Genomic DNA, 24,886 nt, shown 5'->3' on the forward strand with positions numbered 1-24,886 from the left:
TTAGACTTGATGTTAGATGTTAGACTTCCAGCCTCCAGAACTGTGAGGAATAAATGTCTATTGTTTATTCGGCACCCCGTCTATCATATTTTGCACAGCAGCCCAAACAGACCCAGACAGACATGCTGGGTCACCTGGGAGCCCAGTGGTCTGGAAAGGGGAAAAAGCTGTGGCTGCTGAGCCACTGGGTGTCCTGCCCCCTCAGTCCCCCTTCTTGGCATGAACCCATTAGTGCCAGACCCCACACTGCCAAAGCCCAGCCTACCTTGGTGATCGAAGGATTTCCACAAAATGGGAAAAGAGGGAGAGCTCCAGGTTGTCTGCGGAATTCATCCAGAGCTGGGGACAGCAAACACATAGTGAAACCAAGACAGTATAAGCAGCCCCAGAGCTTCTGAGGCTTGAAAACGCTAACACAATTTAGCTGCTCAGGAATCAGACCCGCTCTCCCGACACTGAGAACTTAGAAGTGCCTGTCCGAGGGAGAGCTCGAATGCCATTCCTCTGCTCCCCATCTTTGCTGCTGCCCATTGCTTCCGTGTGAGTCTGGACTTGAACCAAGGACACGTGCCCTAACCTATGTCTGGCCCTCAGTCCTGCTGCCCGTGTAGCCAACTGCAGCTCATTCTCGCTGGAGCCGACAAGGCAAAGACCAGTCTTCCCAAGTTAGAGATGAGACAACAGAGGCTAAGTGAGACCAGTTGAGTGACAGGACCCACGTGCCACCGGCAAGCTGTAGGACTGGAGTTAGAAGCTGAGTCTTGGCTGTCTGGTTTTACACTCCAGCGGCCATGGGCCCAACTTATGCATGCATCTCTTTCTTCCCTTCTTTCCTCCATAAATCCTGCAGCACGGCCCACACCCTCCCTGATAGAACAGCACTGCGAGCTGCGCACCAAGGGGAAATGCACTGTGATTCTGACAGTGAACTTTATAACTCAGGCCGTTTTCCTTCACAGTAAACAAAGTGCGGCGACTAACCATCCTTCTGGGGCACAGGTGATGGCGCGCCTTCATGTCTCGTGCCCATTTCCTTTTAGAGAGTGCTACTATTTCTTATTTCTAAATCCTGACATTTCCCAGGGCCCAGGGTTGAGAAGGTTCTGACATGATATTGCAAGAATGCATTCACAGAGCAGCAGAAAAAGCTCACACTTCTAAATGAGGCCATGTTCTAGAGGCAAGAAGTGCCCTATAGAGTCCTAAAATGATATCATCATCTGCATTTAGTAGCTATGAAGAGTGAAGACTCAGAGAGACTAAGTAACTTGCCTGGCACCCCATAGTTTCTAATTGGCAGAGGCTGGCTTCAGAGCCTGGTCTGTCTGACCATGGAGCCCACTCTCTTGTCTCCTCCTCCCTGTGCTCCCCCCAGGCATCTCCTGCAGACAGTGACCCCTAGGGTCAGTAATTGACCTCACTTGAAAAGGCATGTGGCCTTGGCTCCAACCTCTTGCTTAAGAGTGAAAGCAAAAGAGCCTCAGAGGACCCAAGTTTATGAGGAGGCCCATGAAGGCAGCGACCACCCCTCTCCAGTCCCCAAGGCCCAGCACCACACATGCCACATAATGGGCACTTAATAAGCATCCATTAAAATTTTTTTAATGTTTTATTTATTTCTGACAGAGAGAGAGAGAGAAAGAGGACGTGAGCCGGGGAGGGTCAGAGAGAAAGGGAGATACAGAATCTGAAGACAGGCTCCAGGTTCTGAGCTAGCTGTCAGCACAGAGCCCGACGCGGGGCTTGAACACACAAACCGTGAGATCATGACCTGAGCCAAAGTCGGATGCTTAACCGACTGAGCCACCCAGGCGTCCCAGATCCATTAAATTCTTTAAAAGAGGGAATGCAAGGTAAATCAAGGTAAAATATGTGGATTGCTCTTAAGCCAGAAACGCACTAACAGATTTCCAGCCCCTATTTCACAGCCACTGCCTGGCACACGCAGAGCAGGGCAGCTGCCATTTGGGAGAGCTGGTGAGGGCTGATGTGGCCCCAATAGGGGTGGGGGTAGGCAGACATGGCACCCCAACATGCAAGTCTGTGCGAGTCCAAGAGCCTAAACGCTTGGAATAGTCACTCGTGAAGACAGTTGCTGAACAAATGTTACGCCAGCTTCAGTGTCGGGAGCCAGGAGAACTGAGGAAGTCTAAGACTGAACCTAACAATTTGTGTGTTCCTGAGCCCTTACCTTTCTCACAGAAGCACATCCCTGTTTCTCTTCCAGAGCACTGGAACAGTAAAAAGCTGCCATTTGAGGCTCCCTGGCTCTTTAGAAATTACATAATAGCAAGTACCTGAATTTTGGGAATCATGGATAATTGAATGTTGGTTGTTATCCTGTGTCACTTAACCCCTGTACTGAGGACTGCACTGAGATGTCTGGATTAGATTTCTTTGCACATCAGATGGAGATTCTCAAATTCTGCCCTCTCCCCAATCCCTGGGACCATCTCACTCTCAGAATGAGCTGGCCTGTCCCTTTTTCAAGGAACCCAAAGCTTCAACTTCCTGTCTCTCCCCTGCTTCCCAACTTCCTGTCTCTCCCCTGCTTCTCAACTTCCTGTCTCCCTCCTCTCTCTCAACTATCTGTCCCAATCACTATGCATGGATCCCACCATTTCTCTTGTAGCTCACTCTCTTGTCTCTAAACCTTCCCTCTCCTTTAAAGATTTGTCCCATCGATAGTGTTTCTCTCACTGGTGTTTTTAACCATCCTTTTCCACTGCTTCCTCCTCCTCAGCCTACAACCAGACTCAAGTCCCTTACCTTAAGTCTTGAAATTTCCTTCTATTCTCTTCTCCTTTCTTCTTCAAAACCTCACTGACTATCTTGACTTCTATCGTCCTCTCTTCACCTTACTTATGACCCCACAATCTACCTTTCACCAGGCCAGTCAGTGACCCTCAATTGATCTCCAAGTGACTTCCAAATTTTACACAATCTTACAAATTACAAAATCGACCATTTATACATCCTTGCCCTTACTTTAGTTGATGTAGGCAGACATTTGTGAAAGTTCTCTTCTTTTGGAAATTTCCTCCTCCTAATCTTAAAATTTTATTTTATTTCATTTTGTTTTACTTTTCTATTTTTTTAGCTTCTAGTTGTTATGGGTTGCTTATTTTCTTAACTCCAGCTTTAAAAGCACCAGCTTACTTAAGAGTTTACTCAGAGAAGCATGGGGTGGGGCCCATGGTCATTCCAGGAGCAGGCAGTGGGAGGGTGGTGGGTGCCTCCATTGGTAATTTGTGGGTGGGCTGCTGACAGCAATGCTTTGGAGCCAAGCTGCCTGAGCACAGCCAGCATTCTGGAAGGTACAGGTGTGCAGTCAAGGCATGCTGTCTTGTTTATCAGTGCAGTGAGGCCATTTATGCATATCTCCTTTCCTTTTGTGCACAGGGAGCTTATATTTCATGTCTGCCTGGCTTTCTCTACAACCCTTTCATCCAGCCTTAGATCCAGATCCAGGGCCTGGTTCAATTAGCTAATATTTTATTTAGGATTTTTGTACCTATATTTATGAATAAGATTGGCCTGTATTTTTTCATTTCCCATACTGTCTTTTTTTTTTTTTCTTTCTTTTTTTTTTTTTTTGTTTTGGTTCTGCAATCAAGATTAGCTCATAAAATAATCTGGGAGAGCTCCCTTTCCAGTTTCTTGGAAGAGTTTATAAGGTTGCAATGGCCTGTTTCCTGACAGGTAGAACTTCCCTATAGAAACCCTGGGCCTGGACTTGCCTTGTGGATGTTGTTTACTTGTAAGATTTTAAACTTGTGATTCTGTTGTTTGATGCTTATGGGGCCATTTGAGTTTTCATCTCTTTTTGAGTGAATTTTGAAAACAAATTTTCTTGGAGATTGTTCAAATGAGCTAAGTGTTCACATTTATTGGCACAAAGTGGCCAATCTTATTTTCTTACCTTTCTAATTGCACATTCCTCTGTGGTTATTCTTCCCTTTCCTTCCTAATATTATTTAGTTGTGCCTCCCCTTTCCTCCTCCCTTCCCCACCTTGGCCAATCCCAACAAGTTCATGTTACGAGAACCAGTTATGGGCCTTGCTGATCCTTTCTATGTTTGTTTCTTTCCTAATTCATGTTCTCATCTCTTTGGTCCTTCCTTCTTCCTCTGAATTTTATTTTTGTTTGTTTTTTTGTTTAAGGTTTCTGTGTGTTTCTTTTTGTTTGGTCATTCTAACTTCTTGATCTAAAGGTTCTGTTCATTACTTTCAAATTGTTCTTTATTCCAATATATACATTGACATTTATAATTTTTTCTCTAAATCCAGCTTTCAGCAGCATCCCACAAAATGCACTGTTCTTTTTTATACCATGTTATACACAGTATTCTTTCATTCAGTTCTATATCACTTCTAATACAAATAAGGAGCTTCATTAATCCCCCTCTTTATCCCACAGCCTTTGCCAAAATTCGGGTTTCAAAATTTTTCACCTGGATGTCTGTAGCAATCTCATGACCCACTCTCCCTACCTTGGGCTTCTGCCACCAAAGTAATAGGCCTAAAATAAAATTCTGTCGTGTGATATTTTAATTAACATCTTTGGTTACCAGCAACTTAGCAAATTGTATCAACAGTCTAAAAATTGAGGGGCGCCTGGATGGCTTAGTCGGTTAAGCGTCTGACTTTCGCTTAGGTCATGATCTCGCAGTTCGTGGGTTCGAACCCCGCATCGGGCTCTGTGCTGACTGCCAGCTCAGAGCCTGGAGCCTGTTTCAGTCTGTGACTCCCTCTCTCTCTGACCCTCCCCTGCTCACGCTGTCTCTCTCTCTCTCCTAGAAATAAATAAAAATATATATATATTTAAAAAAAATAAAAAAAATAAAAATTGTTTATAAAGCCTTTATCCTTATAATTCAACTTTGATCATTTACTCAAAGGAAATAGTTTTTAAAGCAAGGAAAATGTATGTACAAAAGTGCCATCTATAAAAAACAGTGTCATCTATAATAACATGAATTTATATATGAGTAACATAGCAGAATAATCTAAGACTAACAATAGGGGATACTGAAGAATCCAGGAACTTGCTATAAGAGACATTATTCTGATTCAGAACAATACTTGCAAAAGTACATAATAAATATTTTTCAATGTGACGTTCATATCTTTAACAAGCATTATTGGTGAGGGTCGTTGAAGGAGTAATGATGGAGTTGAAGAACATTGCTAACGCACAGAGCTTGCTGGGAGCCTAAGAGATTAGGAAAGGGGCATGATGTGAGGGAGCAGACCTCCAGGTTGTGATTAGATGATCTCAGAAATGTTCTTTTGGACTTTCAGTGACTTGGTGTGCAGCAATGAAGTGCAGATCGTAGGGGATTTTCTAGTACTTGTGTGCTTCTAGATTTATTCCCTGGCCCCTCGTATGTTCCTCATCTTCCTTTGTCAAGATGTATTTCCTCCCCATTTTGCCTGTCCATGGCCCAGGGCTTATGTCTTTGCGACTGTCTGGTGCTTAGAGTCCCAGACTTTGGGAGATGAGCTATAGGTAGTATTGTCCCAGTCTGCCCATCTTGTAACAGGATATAATATTTACTCTTAACACAGGATCATTTGGAACAGGAGTTCTGAGGAGGAGAGAGTGAGGGTTCTGATTTGAGTGATGGTTTCTCCTCTAAGGGTGTAGGCTCCAGAGTGTCCTAATATTGTAAAATGTGAAAAGCAGACACATGGGACATTAGTCTTTCCCTTTTCATTAAAAGTGTGTTAACCAAAACCAAAAAAAAAAAGGGGGGGTGTGGAAGAGTCCATAATAAATGCTTTTAATGCCCATACTATGTGAAAAAGGCAGGACTTAAAATAATATCTACACTATGATCAGGACTATGATATAAAAATATGTATATCGTGCATAGGAAGTATAAAAAAGCAATGCCTTAAAAATTGGCAACAGTCGTCTGGGTCTCAGCAACAGGAGCGTTCCCCCTCCCCTACTTTTCTGTAATTTTAAGTATTCTACAATAAGGATGTCATTTTTTTTAGATTAAAAATATCCATTTTTAAAATACTTCCACAGACTCCAGCATGGATTGCCTAAAGCGCATATCCTTGCAGCCCAGCCTCTCCAGCCTGTCTTGTGTCCCCCTCCAGTCTCACCTCTCCCTGTGACAAATAAAAGTCTCCCTGCAGACTCTGTCCAAGCCACCTGCTCTCAAAGCCCTGTGGTTGTTCTCATCCCTCCTGTGTGCAAATAGCAGCGTACACTCCACCTGGACGTTCCCCACTGAATGCACTCTGCCAGACTCGGCCCCAGAGTCCCTGATCGGGAAACCTGATTGGCTGTGCTCTCATGCCACTCCCCAGATGCCCTGTGCCTGTCTCTCAGTGGCACCTAGCACATAGCACATCGTAGTGTCAACAGGGTCCTGACCTGGGCCCAGACAGCTGTGTGAAGAGGCCGGATCCTGGTTATCACCAAGTCTCCAGAACATGGCTAATGCCTGACCCCAGTGGGCACTTAGTAAATGGCGCTTTGAGAATGGAGCATTCCACCCAAAGTTCTGTGAAGGCCTCCTCACTTAGCCTCAGGTCTGCTCTTAGGGTCTCTCAGCCAGCCCTTTCAAAGAACATCCGTCAACAGTGAAGCACCATTCAAAGGAACTGGGATATAAGTTTTTTAAACCTACAGTTTTAAGATCTCTTCTCAGATACTATCTGGTTTGACCCCCACACTGGCCTGTGAGGGAGAGATGATAGTTCCCCTTTCACACACTAGAAGACTAGAACTCAGAGATATCAAGAGACTTTCCCAAGGCCACAAAGCCCATTTGTGGTAGGATTTAATTAGAAATGAGGCTCCTCTGGGCACCAAAGCCTTTAAGGTTTTCCTTCTCACGACCCGACCCTCATGACTATTGAGAAAGCCAAGCAGCTGAGTGTAGAGGAAGCCCCAGACTTTCTTTACTGTCACACACACCCACTCCTTCAGGGCTAATGACCAACCTCCAGTTTACCTCAAAATTGCAGAGGATGTGTTGAAAGACACCAACATTGGTGACAACAGATGACCCGAAGCCCAGTTCTGCAGTGCCAGCAATGGAGAGGATGAGCTGAAAACTCCGATGGTTTAGGAGAGCAGTCTTTTTCCTCAGGAGAAAAGCCATTATCTGAAAAAGTTTACAAAGCAGTTTGCTCATGAGTGCATCACTAGAACCCCTTTCTCCTTCACCTGCTTGTTCCCACCAGCACGTGCGGTGAGCCTGGGCTGAAGGCCCTCTGCTCTCTGGTGCTGCCTCCCTCGTCCCCATGTTCCCAGAAGAAAAATACACACCAACTTCGGGGGCTGCTTCCCCACTGGTGTCCACTTTTCTACTTGTGTGACTTGACCTCTCACTAGGGACCCCCTGCTTCTTCCTGAAATTCTATCCCCCGCCATGTTTCCAGAATGCTACTGTCTCTTGGTTTCCTCCTACATTTCTGTGTGTTCTTTCTCATTTTCCTTTACTGGATCCTGCGTTCATAGCCATCCCACAAATGTTGGTGTGTCACCAGGAAGCTACCACCTCCCCTTGAGCCCAGCTGCACCAACATCACTTCAGGCTGCAGCCACCCGATGGGCCTTTCTACTGTGCCACGCCCAGGAAAGCAGCAACATGCAACCTTGCATATGAGGACGGAGGTGCTGGGGTCCCTGTGGCCCACACCCATCTCAGAGACTAATGAGATGGATCCTACCTAACCCTGTGTCTCTGTGGACCTCAGTTATACAAAAGTCAGGCTGCCTAGTCATCTACTGGCATCTGGGTTCTCATTCACTCCATCCACAACTCAGTTCCCTAAGTTCCCTAAGCCTGGATCTGACACTGCCCAGCCCTGTCCTCCCAGACATCCTCTCCAAAGGAAGTCCTGCTTGCTGTTATAGACTGTACATTTGTGTCTTCCCCAAATTCATGTGTTGAAACCCTGTCCCTCAGGGAACTGTGATCTGGAGGTGGGTACTACGGGAGGTAATTAGGATTAGAGGGGTCATGAAGGCAGAGCCTCGTGGTGGGATTAGTGCCCTTGTTAAGAGTCACAAGAGAGCTCGCTTCCTCCCTCTGATCTCTCTCATGTGAGGACCAATGAGAAGTTGGCTATCTGCAATCCAGAGGAGGATGCTGGGGCCATGCTGGGACCCTGGTCTTGGACTTCCCAGCCTCCAGAATGCTGAGAAATAACTTTCTGTTGTTTATAAGACACCCACTCTTTGGTATTCTGTTAGAGCAGCCCAGCTGCTAAAGACACTTGTGATCAGTGAATACTTAATATCTTTCCAGATTGTTCCAGCCACTTCTTGGATATATCTGAAATCCGACCACTCCCCACTCCCCTACTAAGACATAATTAGGATGGCTGAAGGCTCCTTGGGAAAAATCACACATGCAGGCTGACTGGTTTCACTTTGCAGTAATAGTGTCAAATGCCAAAATAGTCCTCATTTGGCCTGGTGGTCAACTCTGATTTTCTAGTAAGCTGGTGTTCTTCATCGTAAAGATGAGAATTTCATCTCTTTTCCTCTCTTCCCAACCTTCTCTGTTGAGAAGACAGAACCCATCAGACACGAACACTCTCATCTGCCAACACCAGAACTACAGATGCCTGTGTTACATCTCTCTTGTCATAAGTAGGGTCTCCATCTGCAGGGCTTCTAGAACCCACCCCTCACCTCCTCGAGAACAAAGCTCCATGGGGTAGCTCTTCTTTCCTAGCTTCATCCGTCTCTCTCTTTCTCTCTTCTGTCATTTCCTCCCATCAACAAAAATGCTCTAGTATTTCTCACCTTGAAAAGAACCCTCCTTGGAGTGACTGGATGGCTCAATCAGTTAAGCTTCCGACTTTGGCTCAGGTCATGATCTCATGGGTTCCTGATCTCAGGTCATGATCTCATGGTTTGAGCCCCATGTCAAGGCTGTGTGCTGATGGCTCAGAGCCTAGAGCCTGCTTCGAGGATTCTGTGTCTCCCTCTATCTCTGCTCTTCCCCCATCCTACTCACTCACTCTCTCTCTCTCTCTCTCTCTCTCTCTCAAAACTAAATAAAAACCTTTAAATTTTTTTTAAAAAAAGAGCCCTCCTTTAAGTCCTAATCCTTCTAGTTTGGACTCCATTTCTCTACTCCTCTTCATAGGTCAACTTCTAGAAAGCATTAATAGGTACACTCTAGCCCCATGTCCTCACTTCACCCTCCATCTTCAACCCTCTTCAGATGGCTACTGGCTCTACCTGTCCATCCACCTTAGAAAGATCACCAGTGACTTCCAGGTGCCAAATCCAACAGGGACATCTCTGTCCTTATTTGCTTTGTTATTTGCAGCACTTAGCGTTGTTTGATCCCACCTGCCTTCTTGAAACACTGCCTTCTTTCAGATTCTTCAACAAAACTTTCTTCAGTTTCTCTCCCCTCTGCTTCTCAATCTCCTTTGTTGGGTTTTGATCATATTTCCAGCCTGTACGTGGCTAGCTCCTTATTGCTTTCTCCTCAGCTCTCTTCTCTTCTCTCCCTACTCCTTCTCTTTGGCCATTTCTTAAATGCTCTTGTGTGAAATATCATCATGATGGTATTGGTGACTCTCACATTTATACCTCTAGCCCAGCTTGCCCCTCTAAGCTCCAGAGCCATCTGTCCCACTCGACATTTGACCTCTGATGTCATACAGACATTTCAGATTTAGCATGTCCCAAATATCTTCTTTCCTTCCTGTGTTCAGCACTCTGGACACACAGCACAGGCTGCTGCTTTCCAGTGCTATCCACCCACACTTCCCACGAAGACCCCGACCCTTTCCAGGCCAGGAATGCAGTCTCATAGCAGGCTGGATTCTCTCTCAGTCCCCTGTTCAACTTTCACCCCTTTGACCTATCTTCCTTGTGGTTTCAAAGGTCATTCTAAAGCATGAATCTTTCATTCTCCCTGTTCCAAGCCTTCTTATGATTGCTCATCCCTTCCGAAATAAAACCCATGCCCCTTGGAGTAGCAGAGCTCTGGTAATTGTCTGTCTCTCCATCCGGGTTATTGTGTACTGGCCCATCATTGTCCTTCCTCCTCTCTGCATGGAGTCCCTGAACAGGATCCCTTAAGTGCTCTTAATGTTAGTCTGGAACACTGTCCTTCTTCCCCATGCTATGAAAATCCATCTTATAAAACTTGCCTGGATGCCACCTCATTTGAGAAGAGGATAATAGACAAGTTTTGACAGAAAAAACACAGAGAGAGGTTTATGCTTTCATGCTCTTAGGTCCAATCAGCAAACCAGCAAATGAATAGAGTAACAGTCTAAAAATGATTAAATTCACTCTTGAGCAAGCCATTTAATTGAAGACCCTCATTTGCATTCACAGATGCATTCCATAAAACCTCGTTGAGCACCTACTGCGTACCATACGCTCTCAGGGTGCACCAGTGAACAAGCAGACCCCATCCTGCTCTTATGGGACATCTACCTGGGACCTAGGGGCCGAAACAGACTACCGACATGACAAGTATATAAAGATCTTGGGCATGCAGGTTATGAAGAAACAGAAAATGAGAAAAGGTATCTAGAAAGAGATGAGATAGGATGGAGGTTTTCTTTATAAAGAGTGGTCAGAGAAGGCAAATAGTAATAGTAACAGTAGTCTTGTTTCTTTACTCAAACCTGCCATTTCCCACCTGCGCTACCACTGTACAGCCCTTCTTTCTGATATGCCTTGCAGACAAAATATTTGCAATATTTCTTTTGTAAGACATGAGAAGCATTTTAGATTTCCCTCTTCCATCTTCGTTTGTACAGGTACAAGAAATCTGTGAATCTGATGGGTTCTTTACTCAAATAAAGTCTTTGGGAATTTTTGTCTCACAAAAATATGCTTTTTTGTCCATCTTCTTAGACAGTGTTAACAGTGTGAATGCTTGTGTCCCCCCCAAAAAAGAAAACATTTATATGTTGAAACCCAATCCCCAATATGATGGAATTAGGAAGTGGAGCCTGTGAGAGGTGATTAGTCATGAGGATGGAGCCCTTATGAATGGGACTGGTGCCTTTGTAAACGAAACTGCGGACCAGGGTGTCTGGGTGGCTCAGTCAGCTGAGTGTTGAACTTCAGCTCAGGTTGTGATCTCAAAGTTTGTGAGTTCAAGCCCCACACTGAGCTTGCTACTGTCAGTCCAGAGCCTGCTTTGGATCCTCTGCCCCCTCTCTCTTTTCTTCCTCTGCTTGTGCATTCAAGCTCTCTCTATCTCTGTCTGTCTGTCTCTCTCTCTCTCTCCCCCTCTCAAAAATAAATAAAACTTTAAAAAAAAGACAGCACTACTCCTAAAATCATTATTGCACAATATGCTAACTAACTTGGATGTAACTTACAAAAAAAGAGATAGCAGAGAGCTCCCTTACCCCTCCCACCATGTGGGAACACAGTGAAAAGATGGCCATCTATGAACCAGGAAATGGCTTTCACCAGACACCAAATCTGCCAGTACCTTGATCTTAGACTTTCCACCTTATAGAACTATGACAATAACTTTCTGTTGTTTAGAAGCCACCAAGTCTATGGCATTTTTGCTATAACAGCCCAAGCCAATAGAGACAGATAATGAGTTCCACAGAGGGACTAAACCCATTTTATTCATCCATATTCCTGCTGCGTAGCACAGTGCTAGCTCGTAGGAGCTGCTCAGTCAATGTGAACTGAGTAAACAGACTCCATCCATGGGCCACCTTCTCTTTACCACCTCTTTCTTCCTGAAACACTCAAGTAGCCCAGTCCCACATGGGAGGTTTGCTGCCTTTGTAGCTCTGTAGCACATTCTCTCTCTCCAGGCACTGTGTTCATATTACAAACACACATGGAGGATTCACAGTGCACCAGGCCCTATACTTAGCAGTGAGGAGGCCACAGTGGGTGTGAGTGAGGGTTCCAGGTCGCCATAAGCCCAGAGTTTCTGGGAAAATGGCTGAAGAACACCCAAGCCACAGAGAGCGCGGTAGGTAGTTCTGGGAGAGAACCTCAGACACTTGTTGCATTTAATTTATACTAAAGTTATTTTGGTGGTTGTCTTTTTTTATTCTTCTGGATAAACCCACAAGAGCAGAAACTGCTTTACACCTTTTTGGAAATGCTCACAATAATTACCAAAATCTCAAGCCATAGCAAATCTCTGTGTGCTAAAGTAGAACACATCCAACCACTACTGCTTTTAACAATATGATCAAAAAGAAAACCTTTAATATACCAAAAGCCCCAATTCTTGAGTTTTAATATAAACCTAGACATGTCCATTCACTTATTATTAAAATATGGATTGAGTATCTGTTTGGTCTTAGTAACAGCAAAGAATAAGAAACACCCAAGCCTTTAGACAATTACACAGATGTGCAGAGTCATCATTACAGTGCCGGGTAAGAGCTGTTAGACTGGGCACACGCACAGTGCTGAGGGCAGTCAAGAGATGGCCATACATTCACATTCAGATCAGAGTTTGGAGGAGAGACCCTCTTTGCCATCTGAGTTTGACCTGGGAAGATAAGAAGGTGTATACCTGAGGAAGAGAGGGAGATGGTACTCCAAGCCGAGGCCTCAAGTACACAAAGTAATATGATGTGGTTAGCAGTCCAGGACCATGCAGTATTCTGGGAGGAAAGTATGCTGGCTGGGCAGGAAATGGAGCTGGAAGTACAGGTTAGTGGCTGGTTTTTAAAAAGTCTTTAGAATCCAATATAAGGAGTTTGGGATATTATATCCATGACCGGGTGCCTTTGAAAGGTTTGCACAAGAAAGAGGAATCATCAGGTCTGTAGTGTAGAACTGGGACTGGTATCAATGAGATTCAAGGGAGAAGCAGAAGGAATGGGCCATTGCCCAGCTGTGACAGCAATCTAAGAAAGAGGGGCTGTGCCTGAAGTGACACCACAAAGCTTCCTTCTTCTCAGGTTCTAACTTGGGGGCCAAAGAGACAAGGAGGCTCTTTCTTAGCCCTGTTGCACCCAGGAGGAACCACCATGACCCTTGTACCCCAGTGACCTTGTCTAGACTTTGACACTAGCTCTGCCCTTTGTGATTTCTTTCCAGCCATGCAAGAAGGTCCTATAGGGTAATATACATGTCTTATGTGACTTTAATGATAATACGTAGCACTAAAAACCAGAGGCATTCTGAGCAGGTACTCTTCCAAACACTCAGCATATATTAATTCTCTTAATCATCACAACCCTACAAAATAAGTACTGTTATTATTCCCACCGTACACTTAGGGGAACTGAGGCACAAAGAGATTAAGAACTTTAACTCTCTTAAAGATGGCTGGCATGTACAGAGCCCTTATTCTGCGCAGACATAATTCTAAGCCCTCTGCTTGAATGAAGTCACCTCATCCCTCACTACAACCTCGTGATACAGGAGCTATGATAGTCCATATCATACAAGTGAGGAAACCGCGGCAAAGAGGGTAACTAACTCATCCAAGGGTAGATGGCAAGTTTGAGGAAGAGGTAGGATTCAAACCCGGCACCCTGGTTCCTCCAACTTGGCTCCTAACCATCATGTTAGGTGCAAAGTGGGTGGACCACAGTGATTCTTGAATTCATTGAAAGGTACAGATGTACAGATGAACATCCTCATTCCAATCAGAGCTCCTCTCTGCCTGGCCATCCCTTGGCCTCCTGTACTGGTGACACTAGTCTCGAGACCCTTCCCTCTTGGCTTCCCTTCTCTAGAAGTTGCCATGGAGGAAAGGTCCACTAGGGCCAGTGAAGCTCTTCCCTGCTCCCTGGGAAGGACAGCCCCTTGGGAGGGTGGAATTACCTGGTACCCAGAGATGTGCTGCATCAGGCGGTCACACATGACATTGCTGGTCAGGACAGAGTGCAGGACTTTCACAGCTGCATACATGGTGTGGTCATCTGTCGCTAAGGAAATGAGGCCCAGGAGGATGGTGGGCCCACCAATGAAGTCTAGGCTGCTGGCTGCTGGGATGGAGTGAAACACCCTTACACCTGTGTGGGGCAAAGGGCATTCAATCAATAGACTGCAGCTTTGGGGTAATGGCGAGTCCCCTGGAAGCCTGTAAGGCAGCCAGTGCCACTGTCCACTCATAGCAGAGGCATCCAGGCACATGGGACAGGCTAGGAGGAAGGAGGCAAGGTTTAAAAGTCCTAGCTCACTGAGAGATCCTGCACTGAGTTCTTCCTGGGTCACCAGAAGGCTGAAACAGCCTGGGGGACTTCAGATCACCATCTCTGTCTCAGTCCAGAGTCCTGGACTAGCCACATGCCCTCCGAGCCTCAGTCCCCCAGTCACTCTGACCACGTCTGGCTCTCGCCTGCTCTCCAGATCCTGTGAGATTGGGCCTTCGCTACTCCCCTGCTTTGCTCTTGGCAACCCATAGTAACTGGCTGTTGTTTTGACCCAAACAACCGCAACCACTGCTTCTGTCAAAAGTCCCACTAGTTAGGCTCTATTGTGCATAGACGCCAGCCTCGTTAGTAGCTGAGTCCACTAGCACCTTCCCGATGCAGCAAGGTGAACCGGCTTCTAGGTGATGTGGAAGGCCAACTCTGACAGGGCTGACTCGCCAACTCTCATCCTCACCGGAGAGCCACTCAGACTTCCAGGCTGTGCGAGCAATGACAGCCACGCACACACATCTTCCCAAATAGTAGTAAAAGCGCACGGCCTGACTTACCTAAGTGGCCCACAGCCACGGCTCCAATGGTTCGAAGGGAACCCGACAGGTGGCCAGCACAATTTCTTAGCAAGAACACAGGCATGGCGTTGTCACGGGATGAAATGTTCATCTAGAGAAATTGGCAACAATTAGTCCCAAGAAACTTTCCTGAAACGGAAGCGGTTTTGTTCATGAGGTCCTGGAGGGGAGGTGTCCGAGGCCTGGTCCTGTGTTGGCACTCAGTAAGTGAAGGGGGGTGGATAAATAATAGATGAACCAAAGTTCAGGGAGACTGAAGCTAAGCTTCAGGTTCCTGTGTCCTGCCTTCCAGGCTGCGCTTTAATCATGTGGGAGTAGTTTGGTTATGCCGTTGTGCCAAAGGTATCCCACACATCACAGTGAAGGGCAAGGTGGGCCCAGGGACGTGTGGAGGTGGAACAGTGCCACGAAGGCCAGGCTGCCTCCTTCCCAGGCCACGTTGTCCAGGCTCTGCCCACCTTTGCCTCACTAGTCTCAGAGGGCCAGGCAGAGGGAATCTGGGGTACTCTGTGGGGAAGGCACAGCTATGTGCTCAACAAGCCCTAATCCCTGATCTCCCCCGTTTGGGAAGGGGGATGGCCTTCTGTTCATGAGGGTGGAGAGAATGTTAACACATCAGCTCAAGCTCCTCAGCATTCAGCAAAAGAGCACTCTATGCAGAACTTAGGAAATAGTTCATCTAACGGCGTCTTCATGGCATCTAATAGCGTGTCGGCTTGCTCTTCTGCAAGTTTGCTCTTTAAAATAAACATGGCAACCCACAGAACGATTTGCAGTGTTGGCAGTTGGGGGCGTGGTCAGCTGCATCCAGAAAAAGGGAAGCTCAATAGTGTTTTCAGTGTCACAAATGTTTTTCAAATTCCACTTGTTCTTGCTCTACAGTGAAGAATACAGAGCATCTACCTTCTCCTCTGAGCAATTATAAATGAAAGGTTCAGTCTTGGGGATGCTAATGGGTGAAGAGGCTTGTGATATTTTAACAAATGAGATGGGAAGCATGCCTGTGTGTATCTGTCTACACATGCACCAGTGTGAATCGGTGTTCACTTAAGTACTGAAAACTAAAGCACACTAGGAGATCATGATTCCCAAAGGGGCAGCAGGTGAAGGTGGAAGGTATACCTCCTTGGCAATCAGGCGGCTGTCCACCTCATTGTAAGTGTTTCTGATGTCTGTAACACTGGTGATGGACGAGCTGGCTATGTGAAGGCCAAAGGAAATCTTTTCCTCTGTAAGCAGGGGCGTCGCTTCTGTATCAAGGTCCTCTCCTAAAACAACACATCTTTGATCATCTCTCACGTTATGGAAAAGAAAGTTCAACTTTAGTAAGACAAATATCTATGGCTACATGATGAAGTCATCACTGAGAGACTATTTTATGTTTTTACATTGGATGTTTGTATGGTGTATGTTTATGTCACCTTTCCCCCGACCTGTGCTTCTCTGACACTTCTAGAAAACTGTGGAAAAATCTCATAAGATTAACCCTAATATAAAATAGAGGCATTCAAGGTGTGAAATCACTAGAGCTTGACACATCTACCAAGGATATGCTGTAACCTCACCCCCCAAAACCAAAATGCTAAGTGATAAGAAAGCTGACTTACAAAAAAAGAAATGAGGACACCAAGGTGGTTCAGTCAGTTAAATGTCTGGCTCTTGGTTTTGGCTGAGGTCATGATCTCATGGCTCATGGGATCAAGCCCTGCATCAGGCTCTGCAGAGCCTGCTTGGGAATGTCTCTCCCTTTCCCCCACTTGCTCTCTCTCTCTCTCCAAATAAAGAAATAAATATTTAAAACAAGAAAAGAAAAGAAATCAACTGGGCTGAAAGCCCTAAGATTTTCAATGAGCTACATGGCATGGACAACCTTTCACTTGGAATGAGCACCTTGGTCCCTGGGTCAAGAACCACACATACTCCTCGAGTGGCATGGTCTGAATAACCAGTCGGCAAAATTTTGGCTCTAGACCTGACCTCATCGCATGGCTCTGGCCAGTGCCATTTGCCAGAGGAAATGGAAGCTTGAAGAAGACATGGGGCCTGGAGACAGAAACACTCAACAGTGCTCAGTCGCCCTTCACAATGCACAAGGCTTCTGTACATAAATTCATTCATCATTCTTTCCAGATGGGAGCTGACCCCCTTGACTTGACAGAGCACAAAGAGCAGTACTCCCTGCTTGAACAGGCAGCAATCAATAATGAAAATGTGGATGTGTTTGTCTGCCTGTTTAATAATTGAAGATAACAGTATGCTTTAGTTAAAAAGCTTCTTCATTAAAAGGAATGTAACTTATTTATCTCATTCTCTTCTCTCTTTCTTTGCTGATGGTACTGCCTATCTATTCTCCTTCATTGTGTGCTTCGGAGTTCCATTTGTGCTTTAGACAAAATTTAAAGGATATTGTCATTTCCTTTTCTGTGACATTTTCTGTTGGGTTGTAAATTTATAATGATTCAATTACAGAGGTCTTCCCTAATGACTGACCTACACTGAGTTTATTCTTTATAAATAAGCTATAAATAACTGGATGTCCATTTAAAAAAAATACTATCAGCAAGATCATGATACATCAAAACACTCCATACCTTGGGCATGCACAGCTTGGAAGTTGCCACAATATCTTGGGCCAAGTTTGTTAATAACTTCCAGAGTGTCCATCGAGATGGCTTCTTCAAAGAGGTATGTAGGTCCAAGACGCCATATTAATGATGACTTTTGTTTCCAAACTCGAGGGGTAGAGATATAGCCATAAACATCCACAAATGAAGATGGATCCATTGAAAGGAAAGTCCCTGGCAAGGCCTGAATATACAACATCTGTCAAAATTGAAAGGTAGAAAGAGAGAGATTTAACCTCAAATTAATCAAATAAACACCTATGGAGATAAAATGATATACCTTATTCTCTCAAAGTACAAGCTTATTTTATCTACAAACATTAAAAAGTTCACTCTCAAAGCTGAAAAAAATGCAGTAAAACCGCTCACAAAATGCTAGTGGGAGTGAAAAACTGACACTATGCCTTTGGAGACAAATTTAATAAGGAATATTAAGAGCCACTAAAATGTTTATCTTTTTTATTCCAGCCATTCCACTAAATGTCCAGTATTGGCACATCCATTAAGTTTTATGTACTAAAATAATTACAGGCATATCCAATTGGAAAGGAAGAAATAAAATTATCTCTATTTGCAGATGACATGTCCATGTGGGAAATTCCAAGGAATCTACAAAACAAAAATGCCTAGAACTAATAAGCAAGTTCAGCGAGGTCACAGGACAGATGATCAACACACAAAAATCAATCACATTCTACAGGTCAACAACAAGCATTCAGAAACTAAGATTAAAGGGGTGCCTGGGTGGCTTAGTCGGTTGAGTGTCCGACTTTCACTTCAGTCATGATCTCACGGTTCGTGGGTTCGAGCCCCACGTCGGGCTCTGTGCTGACTGCCAGCTCAGAGCCTGGAGCCTGTTTCAGTCTGTGACTCCCTCTCTCTCTGACCCTTCCCGGCTCACACTGTCTCTCTCTCTCCCTCTCTCCTAGAAATAAATAAAACATTAAAAAAAATAATAATAAAACAATAAAATTAAAAACACTATCATTTAGGGGCACCTGGGTGGTTCAGTCGGTTAAGCGTCTTGACTTCAGCTCAGGGCATGATCTTGCGGTTCGTGAGTTCAAGCACTGCATCAGGCTCTGTGTTAACAGCTCAGAGCCTGGAGCCTGCTTGGGATTCTGTGTCTCCCTCTCTCCCTGCCCCTCCCCTACTCATGCTCTGTCTCTGTCTCTCTCAAAATTAAATATTAAAAAAAATTTTAAATACTATCATTTACAATTGCTCAAAAGAAAATAAAATATCTAATAAAACATGTATGAATTCCATATGGTAAAAATTCAGAAAGGATGATGAAAGAAATCAAAGGAGACCTATATAAATGGAGAGACATACCATGTTTCTCGATGGCAAAACTCAACATAGCAAAAATATCATTTCTCCTCATAATGATCTATAGATTTAAAGCAGTTCCTGTCAAAATGTCAGAAGGTCTTTTGTAGACACAGACAAGTTAATTCTAAAATTTATATTTGAAGACAAGCTTAAACAAATAGCTTAGTTCTTTTTTTTCAAAACAGAAGAATGTTTGTATCATTTTTTGAAAGAGAAGAATTAAGTGGGAGGCACAGCTCTACCAATATTATTACACAGCTTACCTTATTACATAGCTATAAGAATTAAGATAGTGTGGTGTTGGTAGAGCTATTGGTATAGGCTCTTTTGGTAGAGTCACATAGATCAGTAGAACAGAATATAGAATCTGGAAATAAACCCTTACAAATGTGCCCCACTGATTTTTTTTTCACATTTATTTATTTTTGAGAGACAGAGTGAGACAGAGCATGAGCGGGGGAGGAGCAGAGAGAGAAGGAGACACAGAATCCAAAACAGGCTCCAGGCTCTGAGCAAGCATTCAGCACAGAGACTGATGTGGGGCTCAAACTCACGAACCATGAGATCATGACCGGAGCCAAAGTTGGATGCTCAACCGACTGAGCCACTCAAGCACCCCACCCCACTGATTTTTGATGAGGTCTCAGAAGCAATTCACTGGAAGAAGGCTAGCCTCTTTGACCAATGTTGCTGGAACAACTAGACATCCACAAAGAAATGAACTTCAACCTAAACGTCACACCTCCTACAAAAGCCAACTCACGATAGATCACGAACTTAAATGTAAATCTAAAAAACTTCTACAAAAAAAAAAACAGAAGAAAATCTTCAGGATCTAGGTCTAGGCAAAAGTTCCTAGAGTTGACACCAAAAGCCTGAGTTATAAGAGGAAAATCTGATGAAAATTTGATGAATGCTTCATCAAACTAAAAACTTTAGTTCTGCAAATTCCTATGCAAAAGAAGATGGAAGACAAGTTACAGACTAGGAGAAATTCTTTGCAAATCACACATCAAAGGACTAATATCTAGAATATATAGAAAATCCCTAAAACTCCAGAGGAAAAAAACAATCCAATTAGAAAATGGATACAGGACGTGCAAAGACATCACTTAAGAGGTTATACAGATGGCAAATAAGTGCTTGAGAAGGGTTTTAATCTCAGTAGCCAGTAAAAAAGTGCAAATTAAAACCACAGTATCACTACACACCTATCAGAGTGGCTAATGTGAAAACCGGTGACCCTTGCAAATACAGAGAAACTGGATTATTCATCTATCACTGGGGGGAGATGTGAAACGGTACAGTCACTCTGGGAAAACGATTTGGCTGTTTCTTATAAAAAGTAAACACACAATACTCTATGGCCCAGCAGTTGAACTCTTAGGCATTGATCCCAGAGAAATGCAGACTTGAATTCATACAAAATCCTGTAGGGGAAAAATAGGTAAAAGGTACACAGGGTTCCTTGCTATTGTTTCTTACAACAACATTTTAGTTTATAATTATATCAATAAAAATTTCAATAAAAGAAAAGAAAAATAGTTAACAGAGTATCACAAATTTTAAAATGATAATTTCTCTTTTTAATTTTTTTGTTTTTTAATATTTATTTATATTTGAGAGAGAGACAGAGCATGAGTTGGGGAGGGGCAGAGAAAGAGGGAGACAAAGATCCCAAGCAGAATCCAGGCTCTGAGCTGTCAGCACGACGTGGGACTCAAACTCACAAGCCATGAGATCATGACCTGAGCCAAAGTTGGCCCTTAACTGACCTAGCCACCCAGGCACCCCTAAAATGATAATTTCAAAGCTTAGGTCAGTATAGACTTTTTAACTAATAGTTAAAATTAACTAAATAATATAAAACATTTGCTATACAATAAAGTTGCAACTACTTTTTTAAAGGGAAAAAACTGAAAGAAATTACAAACTATGTTTAAGATAGAAAGAATGCAGGCATTTTTTTCTTCTTTGCTCTATTTTTAAGTTATTTCAAAATGTGTTTATATTACTTTTTATAATGACTATAAAGTCACCATATCCATACTTATGTATATAAATATATATATTTTTCAAATGAGAGGTCACATAATTTCAGAAGTATTATTTTATTCCCTACCCAATTAAATGAGTCTTTCAAACAAAAACAAACCAGGTTTTCAGTCACCAGCCCTGCCTAGAGTAAAGTCCACTGTGCTGCTCTCTGTCTCCTTTCCCCTCTCTCAGGTAGGGACTTCTCTCTCTCCCCCCTCAAGCTCTGCCCCACCCCTGCAATCCAGCTTGCCTTTTCTCCCAAATTCCTAGTGCATTTACTCACAGCACCATTCCAATTGATTTACAAACATAAGATGTCTTAAATTGCTCGTTTTGCTCAATTCAGGCTATTGAAATACTCCCCACATTTCTAAATTTAACTTAGCTTACCTTGGAAATTAAAATAAAGGCTCTAACATTAGAGAACTGTCCTTAAGCTGGGTCATCCCTAACCTAAGGTCTCTCATCTTATTCCCAGCAGATGTCTGCATCTAAACACAGGCCTTCATGTTTACCCAAGTTGAATTTCATTTGCTGATCCTGAACCAACTTGTTGAGATCATCTTGGAAAGTCAACTCTATCTGACTCAAACCTTGGTCATTCCCCACGTATTTTGGCCTATCCCCGTGACATCACACTACTGCCAACCTTCTTCTTGACTGGCTCTGGTTTAGGTGGTCCCGTGAGGCAAAATGTTCATCCATGAACCAGTTCACTCAACATCACTATCGTCCAGTCCGTGATCCTCCTTGTGGCCTTAAATTCAATGCAATTCATCAAGTATTTATTGCATGGTTACCATATGCCTGCCCCCGTGTTAGGTGTGGGTAGTCTGAACATCAGTAGGACTTGCCTCTTAGCCTCAAAATACATGAACTATTTCACAGAATACCAACCTATTCTGTAACACAAGACAGAATACCAACATGTTTTGCAAAAGAAGGCTGGAGGAGCCTCCTCTATAATCATGCCAGAACAGATAATAACAAAGACACTCTGCAACCACAAAAGTAACCACCCTCCCATCCTGGCTAATGTGAGTGACTATGGCTCTCTCTCCAAGAACAACTCTAACTTGCTCCATTATTCCTACCTCCTGGATACAAGTTCTGAATATGCACGGACATCAAATTCCCTCTCTTTCTGATGGCACCCAATTGAGAACAGACCAACCTCCACTTCTTGGAACCCTCCCCCAAATCACCTTAAATAAGCCCAAATCCTATCTGTGCTCATTCCAAGTCCTTGTTACCCCATGGAGTAGAGTGTCTTGCTACATCAAGCTTAATAAATCTAACTTCTTTCTGTACTATATGCACTTTCCCGAAGGTAATGATTGGTGGTTGCTGACAATTCCTAGCAACTAAAACAGTTCCCAACACAGAATAGGTACTCAAAAAGATTTAATGAGGGAAAGAGGAAAGGAGGGAGGAAGGGTAGGAGGAAGGAAGGAATGAACAAACGAATGAATGAACAGAAGAATAAAAAAAGGAAGAAAAGATAGAAGGAAGGAAGGAAGGAAGGGAAGAAGGAAAGGGGGGAAGGAGGGAGAAAGGGAAGGAGGGAGGGAGAGAGACAGGAAGGAAGGAAGGAATGAACAAATGAATGAACAGATGAATGAAAAAAGGAAGAATGGAAGGAAGGAAGGAAGGAAGGAAGGAAGGAAGGAAGGAAGGAAGGAAGGAAGGAAGGGAGGGAGGGAGGGAGGGAGGGAGAGAAGGAGGAAGGAAGGAAGGAAGGAGGGAAGGGAGGGAGGAAGAAAAAAGAAAGGAAGGAAGGAAAGAAGGGCCAGTATTGTCAATGATTGGAGAAAAGATTTAACTTCTTGTTTTGAAAGACCAATTTTTGTTATGTTCCTGCTGAATCTGGTTACCACTGTCTTTTTTGATAAGACGATTGTACCTGACAATAGCACTGAATTCATCTTTAGGTGTTGTATCAAATTTAAGTTGTTCTTCCTTAATGATTCTCAACATGGGGTGATTTGGGGGCATTTGTAAATGTCTGGAGACAGTTTTGGTGGCAACTGGGGAGAGAGAGATGTGATGGCATCTAGGGAAGCCGCAGATGCTGCTAAGTATCATACTATACATAGAATGGGCCCCTACAACAAAGAATTATCAAGCCCCAAATTTCAAACTATTGAAATGAGAAACCTATTAATCTAAGGTCCTCTATTGTGGCTAAATGTTAAAATCATCTGAGAAGCTCTGAAAGCATTACCAAATTACCCCACACACAGAGATTCTGTTATGACTGATCTTAGGAGCAGCCTGAACAATTTAAAAATACTTTCCAGGTGATTCTAGAATGCAGCCTAGGTTGAGATTCTTTCACTGGAACCTGAGTGAAATTCTGGCTGCATTTGCCCTCTGTTGTCTTCTGGGCTCTCTCTCTGGCTTCTTCGAGGAGCTCTGACTGTGGAGGCTGGAGCACACCTACCATGTCCCTCATCACCCAGCTTCCTCTTCCTTATGCCTCAGGACTTCAGGTGACTCTACATGGCAGTGATGAGACACTTCTTCCAGTTATGTGTTCACATTCCATTGCTTTTTCTATGCAGGGAACCATCCTTTCCTCATCACCGTTGCTGGAAATCTGGCAAGGGCTGTTGGCATCTCTGAAGGCTCTGATGTCTGACCCCAAGTGTACTGTGCTGACAGTTGTATTAGATTCCCCAGAAAGCGTCTTAGAAAAATTGAACCTCAGACCCCACGCAGACATTCCTGGGGAATCCACAACTTAAACTGTGAAAAGTCTTGTTCACTCTAGGAATTTGTATTCTTTTATGACTATTCTGATTTCCACGGCTCACCTTCTGTTCTGGTTGTGTGACTTTCATTCCACTTTCTGAAGGATTGTTGTCTTATTGCTTTTTGGGGGGAGGGGGGCTCTCATGCTTGAGCTCAGCCAAGTGTACTGGGCACCAAAGATGAGTTTCATTAGAGACCGACCCCTCCACCAATGGGAAACAAAGAACTGACCTGAGGCCACTCCAGAGTGGTGCGGCCAGGAAAGCCTGGTGGGGCCAGTGGTGCTTGGGGCAACTAGCTCACCTTGGCCGAGCCAATGATCTGTCCATCCAGATAGGTGGAAACAGTACAATTCCTTTTCATCTCCTTGGTGACAACCACAGCCAGGTGGTGCCACTGAGCACACGCCAGCAGCTGGCCACACCGGACCCGAAGCTGGCGACCAGCAGAAGGCTCAGGATCATCCTCGAGTTCCATGACATCTGCAAGAGAACACAAACATGACACCCACATGCCGCAGCAATCCATCACAGAGGGATGAGCTTAGATAGCCAGGCTGAGCTCTAAATGGCAGAGCCTACAACAGCCACCAGCCACCAACCTGGACCAGCCCGAAGGAGGGTTAGGCTCCTGGGCTCTTACGCCAAGAGCTGCTGACTTAGCCCCATTCCCCACCAAGTGAAGGTGAAAACAGCTCCCAACACCTTACCCAGGGGCTGAAACTCTTTTTCTTCCGTAGACACAACTAAGGAGAGGTCGTCCGGGCACAGGCTGACAGAGAAGCAGATGAAGGGTTGCTCAGTCCTGGCCAGGTGACGCACCAGGGTTAGGAAGCGCAGAGGGTGGCCCTCAGTGACTGTGCTGTGCTTGCTGATCAGGAACCAGCAGCAGAAGGTCAGGCCCCCAAGCGGAGGGAATGATCTGGCAGCACCTGGAGTCAGAACAAGCATGTCCTTAGACTTTCTCTGCCTTAGAATCTTGTCTAGACTCACTGTGGGGCTCTGATTCAGCCCAGGTGTGGCCCTACTGTGTCCAGCTCTGGGTCTCATCTGATTCATGCCCACTTTATGTTGACCCCACGCTGCAGAAGCTCATCCTCATTTTCATACTCACATATTCCCACCAGGACTTGAGTCTAGATCCCCAAAGCCTCTCCCCAGCTCTGTCCCACCTATTATTCCATGCCCCCTTGCCAAGGGAAGGAGTGCATAACCCTGATATGAGTCATCATTGGCCCACTGGTCAGTTGGTCTAGAGCTGGGCAGTGTGCTATGGGAGGCAGGGGACACCAGGCTTGCTCAGCTGAACCTTGTAAGGGGAAGTCTCCACTCCTGCCCTGTAACAGGGTTGCAGTGCACAGCAGGCCCACTGTCCTCCGTGTGCTCCATGCTGGAGGGCTGTGAATGCAGTGGCTCCTCAGTGCCCATCATCCCAGAGAAACCCAGGTTCTCCTAACTG

The 24,886-nt window shown here is 44.6% G+C and overlaps 1 protein-coding gene across 6 annotated transcripts in view; it reads right to left on the reverse strand.

The window, feature by feature from the left end:
• Positions 1-24,886, reverse strand: part of WDFY4 (WDFY family member 4) — a 292,803-nt gene that overhangs the window by 173,353 nt on the left and 94,564 nt on the right. For all 6 annotated transcript variants that reach the window (XM_039233715.1, XM_039233714.1, XM_039233716.1 and 3 more), the window contains 8 exons: positions 24,138-24,359; positions 23,732-23,910; positions 17,270-17,501; positions 15,801-15,946; positions 14,658-14,769; positions 13,778-13,968; positions 6,978-7,130; positions 266-339 (listed from right to left, as the gene is read on the reverse strand). In XM_039233715.1, the coding sequence (XP_039089646.1) occupies positions 266-339; positions 6,978-7,130; positions 13,778-13,968; positions 14,658-14,769; positions 15,801-15,946; positions 17,270-17,501; positions 23,732-23,910; positions 24,138-24,359 (1,309 nt within the window). The remainder of the gene's footprint in view (positions 1-265; positions 340-6,977; positions 7,131-13,777; positions 13,969-14,657; positions 14,770-15,800; positions 15,947-17,269; positions 17,502-23,731; positions 23,911-24,137; positions 24,360-24,886) is intronic.

This window comes from Hyaena hyaena, unplaced genomic scaffold, assembly GCF_003009895.1.
Source record: "Hyaena hyaena isolate Hyena2069 unplaced genomic scaffold, ASM300989v1 scaffold_78, whole genome shotgun sequence".
Classification (NCBI taxonomy): Eukaryota; Metazoa; Chordata; class Mammalia; order Carnivora; family Hyaenidae; genus Hyaena; species Hyaena hyaena.